This window comes from Coregonus lavaretus (genome assembly GCF_964263955.1).
Source record: "Coregonus lavaretus genome assembly, chromosome: 4".
Taxonomy (NCBI): Eukaryota; Metazoa; Chordata; class Actinopteri; order Salmoniformes; family Salmonidae; genus Coregonus; species Coregonus lavaretus.
Window position 1 is genome coordinate 61129243 of NC_139991.1, and position 6051 is coordinate 61135293.

The window sequence follows — 6051 nt, forward strand, 5'->3', positions numbered from 1 at the left end:
GCAGGGGTTGCTATGGAGACAGCTAACGAGGATCCAAAATTACAGTACCAAATTGGTGTTTATAAATTGAGTAAATCCTGCACACCCAGCTCTCTTTGGGAGCTTGGAGGTTGGCCAACACTGACTAGAGAGCTGTAAGATGAGCAGTGAGCACCTTGGCAGACTGCAGGATGTAAGCAGACAGCAACCTAGGTGGCGATCACAGGAGGTCGTGGCGGCTTAAATTTGGGAGTCCGGGAATTGTATCAAATACATGGTTTCTTTTGTGTTTGATGCCATTACATTTGCTCCGTTCCAGCCATTATTATGAGCCGTCTTCCCCTCAGCAGCCTCCACTGGTAGAGACCCAGAGAGATCTATAGAGACACCTGTCTCTGTGATCTGTGCACAGCTGGAATTAATGAGCAGACCACCCCTGGGCTCACACCCCTGGTGATTAAACAGACAACATAATGAAACAATGTGTGTGTGTGTGTGTGTGTGTGTGTGTGTGTGTGTGTGTGTGTGTGTGTGTGTGTGTGTGTGTGTGTGTGTGTGTGCGTGCGTGCGTGTGTGTAAAAATATCAAACAATACATGGTGCCCCTCCTAATTGAGTTCACTGAGCAGAGATCTTTGTGTTCTGTAGTGCCAAATTGGCTTCAGCTCCCGCCGACTGCCGCGATAAAACATCACAACCAAAGATAAGCGGCACTATGCAGGCGTATCATTCATAATAGGGCAGAGTAGTAATTTATTCCAAGGTGCCATAGAGGAGGAAATATCCTCTCTCCCGAATTTATTAAATCTAATTTCAGATGTGCTAATACCATTTCGATTATTGCCTAATTTGGACATGACTAACGTTACATTATGAATAGATAATGAAATTTGAACGCACTTACGAGCATTTACCATGCACATGTCACACAGACAGACTAGTCATGGGCCGATAGAGCAGATATAAATGGTTATAACGGTCGCTCGGGACTCAGTTCTTAACTCTCTTCCATCCTCTGTTAATGGGAACGGTATCCGTTGGAGTTATATTCCATGGGAGGCGGCAGCGGCAGCACGAGAGACCCGGTGGTGCAGATGAAAGATGTAGATGGAGCCGCGTCGAGTCATAGCGATGGGCGCGTGAGAGGAGAGAAAAGGGAAAAGGTTATAACAAATAGATAAAGAACAGTTAACCTTTATTAATCATTATCTGTTATAAATCATTATCAATGTGCCATTAATTGATTGGCGATCAGCTGGAGTAGTGCGCGTAGGCCTACCTGATCTGAGTGAGCGGCTCTTGTACCTGGTGTTGCTCGTCATCTTGGCTGCTGAAACAGCTGGATCAGGCCGCGCGCCCGCGTTCACGATGGGCTACAGTGTGGGCGGTCACTAAAATAGTAATTATGTTTGATTCGATTACAGACCTGACCTGATTAGAAACATATTAATTATATAGAATTGGAAAATTTAAACTACTGTGCATTTTTTGATTGCATTTTCAAGACACGTATAGCTTAATGAAAACATATAGGCAAAAAGGCTATAATAAAAACAAGAACATGGAATCTCAAAAAAAGAGTGCTTCATTTTTCATAATTGTAATAAATAAACACAAGAAGAGCACTATGCAACAAACAATCTCTACAAATATAGCCTACAGCCAGAGAGATACACGATAAATACTGAGGACATTTATTTGACATTATTGTCGAGTACAAAACAAACAATAGCCTAGTTTCTTTCATCTTGAGACCTCAGTGAATTACATTTCTCAGAACTGTGTCAAGTTGTAGTTGATTGGTATGGCCACAGGGTGGCAGTCTAACACACTCCAAACCAGCAGATCTATGAAGGGCTTCGGCTACTATCTGACAGGTACAGCAGATGGGGCTGTATTATCACAATGGAAGGGCTGAGAGAGAGAGCGAGAGAGCGAGAGAGCGAGAGAGAGAGAGAGAGAGAGAGAGAGAGAGAGAGAGAGAGAGAGAGAGAGAGAGAGAGAGAGAGAGAGAGAGAGAGAGAGAGAGAGAGAGAGAGAGAGAGAGAGAGAGAGAGAGAAAGAAAGAGAGAGAGAGAGAGAGGACAATCCAGAGACACTATTTGCTGACTGCTACAAAGAGGGGAACGTAAGCAACTTCATTTTCCAAACAGACCATCCTATAAGAGCACATTACCCCCTATGTCAAGAGAGTGGGTATTGGCCCAGGGTGGAAACTCAGAATACTAGACATTGAGGAAATTGAAACAACCTCTGTCAACATGTACAAGTCTGGGACAGTAATGGTGCAGGGCATCCTCATGCAGTTCCAGCAGGACTTTAACGGGATCAAAGAGAGAGCACAGCAGGAAAAGCTCTCTCTCTGTGACGACTCCCTCATCCTGAGTGAGTCTGATCACACCTCTTTAAACTGTCCTGCAGACAAGGATAGTCACCCATATACATTCAAGAGGATAAACTTTTTCCCAAAACACAAAGTGGCTCAACTCTGGTGCCAAAACACTAGGCATGCCCTGGAGCTGTTGTCAGAGGACAGACTAGGGTCCCCCAGCCACATCATAATTCACATGGGCACAAATGATCTGAGGACCCAGCAGGAAAAGGTGGCCACAGCACTCAAGGGAGTGATTGAAAAAGCCTCTTCCACTTTCCCCAACGCACAAGTGGTTATCCCCACCCTGCTACCATGAAAATACTTGCACCCTGCCTCCATACAGTGGGTGAATGCAAGCATTTCGCGAGACTGTGCCTCAAAACCTAATGTCTACTTGGCCAACCACTCCACCCTGGACTTGAACAGCCTTTACGACCAGGTCCACCTCTACAAGGCAGCAATCCCAACTTTTGCCAGGACCCTGAAGGACGTCACCCTTAACCGTAGACCCAGCACCTCACACAGGAGCAACAGAGCAACAGACACCCCGCCCAGACCAGCGAGACACCCTCCCAGACCTGCAAGACCCCCTCCTGAAGGACCTGCACCGAGAGAACCCACGCCAAGAGGACCTAGACCCAGACCACAGCATCACCAGCCACACCCCAACCAACAAAGACCACCCCAAGCAAACCCTGGCCACACCCTATATAGGCCCCCCCATATCAGACCTATGCCCCTTCTGCCCACCCCATGCCCCCCGCCCCTGCGGCAAGGACCTCAACATGACAGCAGGACATATGCCCAGGCCGTGAGCCGAGCAACAGGCCCAACCCCCACTATCACACTCGCCCAAGCACCATCCTGCGACCTAAGAGGTATGTATCAGATGCTCAACATGCTCTGCTCACACCTACTGTGATGGTCCGGGCCTAAACCACACCAAAACAACACTAAACACTATGGAACACAAAGCTTTTACTATCTCATCCTGGAATATACAAGTACTGAGGTCATCTGCCTTTGGCTTAAAGAGGAGGAACCCAGACTTCATCAAAGCAATTGGAAATACAGACATTGTCATCCTACAAGAAACATGGTATAAAGGAGGTGGACCCACTGGTTGCCCTCTAGGTTACAGAGAGCTGGTAGTCCCATCTACCAAACTACCAGGTATGAAACAGGGAAGAGACTCAGGGGGTATGCTAATTTGGTACAGAGCAGACCTAACCCACTCTATTAAATTAGTCAAAACAGGAACATTTTACATCTGGCTAGAAATTAATAAGGAAATTATCTCAACAGAGAAAAATTTCCTCATGTGTGCTACCTATATCCCCCCAATATAATCCCCATACTTTAACGATGACAGCTACTCCATCCTAGAGGAGAAGATCAACCATTTCCAGGCCCAGTGACATGTACTAGTCTGTGATTACCTAAATGCCAGAACTGGACAAGAACCTGACACCCTCAGCACACAGGGGGACAAACATCTACCTGGAGGTGACAGAATTCTCTCCCCCATATGCCCCCCTAGACACAACTACGACAACATAACCAACAAAAACGGGTCACAACTCCTGCAGCTCTGTCGGACGCTGGGTATGTACATAGTCAATGGTAGGCTTCAAGGGGACTCCTAGGGTAGGTACACATATAGCTCATGTCTTGACCCAGAGTATCTTAGAGCGTTCACAGTCAGTCCACTGACACCCCTATTAGATCACAGCAGAATCACACTCTACTTGAACAGAGCTATGCTCAATCATGAGGCATCAAAGCCAAAGGAACTGAATAATATTAAGAAATGCTATAGAAGGATGGAAAGTAGTGTGGAAATCTACCAAAAAACTATTAAGCAACAACAAATTCAATCCCTTCTAGACAATTTCCTGGACAAAATGTTTCACTGCAATAGTGAAGGTGTAAATTCGGCAGTAGAAAACCTACACAGTATATTTGACCTCTCAGCTTCCCTATCAAATCTAAACATTTCAAGCAGACAACCTAAGAAAATTAACAACAATGACAAATGGTTTGATGAAGAATGCAAAGACCTAAGAAAGAAATTTAGAAAACTATCCAACCAAAAACATAGAGACCCAGAAAACCTGAGCCTATGCCTTCACTATGGTGAATCACTAAAACAATACAGAAATACACTTTGGAAAAAGAAGGAACAGCATTTCAGAAATCAGCTCAATGTAATTGAAGAATCCATAGAATCTAACCACTTCTGGGAAAATTGGAAAACTCTAAACAAACAACAACACGAAGAGCTATCTATCCAAAACAGAGATGTATGGATAAACCACTTCTCCAATCTTTTTGGCCCTATAACAAAGAACAAACATCAAAAACATATACATGATCAAACAAAAATCTTAGAATCAACTATTAAAGACTACCAGAACCCACTGGTTTCTCCAATTACATTGAATGAATTACAGCACAAAATACAAACCCTCTAACCCAAAAAGGCCAGTGGGGATGATGGTATCCTTAATGAAATATAAAGACCACAAATTCCAATTGGCTTTCTGCCAAATGTATGACCATATTAGAGACACATATTTCCCTCAGATTACACAGACCCACAAAGAATTTGAAAACAAATCCAATTTTGATCAACTCCCATATCTATTGGGTGAAATACCACAGTGTGCAATCATAGCAGCAAGATGTGTGACCTGTTGCCACAAGAAAAGGGCAACCAGTGAAGAACAAACACCATTGTAAATACAACCTATATTTATGTTTATTTTATTTCCCTTTTGTACTTTAACTATTTGCACATAATTACAACACTGTATATAGACATAATGTGACACTTTTGGAACTTTTGTGAGTGTAATGTTTACTGTTAATTTTTTATTGTTTATTTCACTTTTGTTTATTATCTATTTCACTTGCTTTGGCAATGTAAACATATGTTTCCCATGCCAATAAAGCCCCTTATATTGAGAGAGAGAGAGAGAGAGAGAGAGAGAGAGAGAGAGAGAGAGAGAGAGAGAGAGAGAGAGAGAGAGAGAGAGAGAGAGAGAGAGAGCGAGAGAGAGAGAGATAGAGAGAGAGATGCATTACCATGTGGATAGAGACTCTGTGTATGGTGCTACACAATGGGTGGTAGCCTGGCTGACCCAACCCATGTGACTACACAGCGAGGAAGAGCTCTGACTCACTAAGTCAGTAGGACTTCGAGAGCTGGTGTCAGCCAGGCTAACACAATGGTGCTTACAATGAGACCTAGTAAATGTAGTTTAAAAAAACTAGTAAATTATTATTGTTCTAGTTGTGACACAAAGAGGAAGTGTTTTGATGGGCACTCAGATTTCACCACTCAGTAATGCCCCTACTCTCCTACAGATATATAAGGGTTTATTTACCTAAAACATCAAAGGGACGTTGCCTTAGAACTGTACTCCTAACCTACACAGAATTCACTCTCCATCCCTCTCTCTCTCCCTCTGTCCCCCCTTCTCTCTCTGTCTCTGAATTCAATTCAAAGGGTTTTATTCAGCATGGGAACCATATGTTTACATTGCCAAAGCAAGTGAAATAGATCATAAACAAAAGTGAATAAAACAACAATATAAAATGAGCAGTAAACATTACACTCACAAAAGTTCCAAAGGAATAGAGACATTTCAAATGTCATATTATGGCTATATACAGTGTTATAACGATGTGCAAATA

General features: G+C 43.4%; 1 protein-coding gene across 1 annotated transcript in view; it reads right to left on the reverse strand.

Moving 5' to 3' along the window:
• The window catches only part of septin5b (septin 5b), an 8978-nt gene extending 7665 nt beyond the window's left edge, over window positions 1-1313 (reverse strand). Inside the window, exon 1 of the mRNA XM_084160710.1 lies at window positions 1258-1313. Within this exon, the coding sequence (XP_084016836.1) occupies window positions 1258-1300 (43 nt within the window). The 5' untranslated portion in view covers window positions 1301-1313. The remainder of the gene's footprint in view (window positions 1-1257) is intronic.
• Between the last annotated feature and the right edge of the window lie 4738 nt (window positions 1314-6051).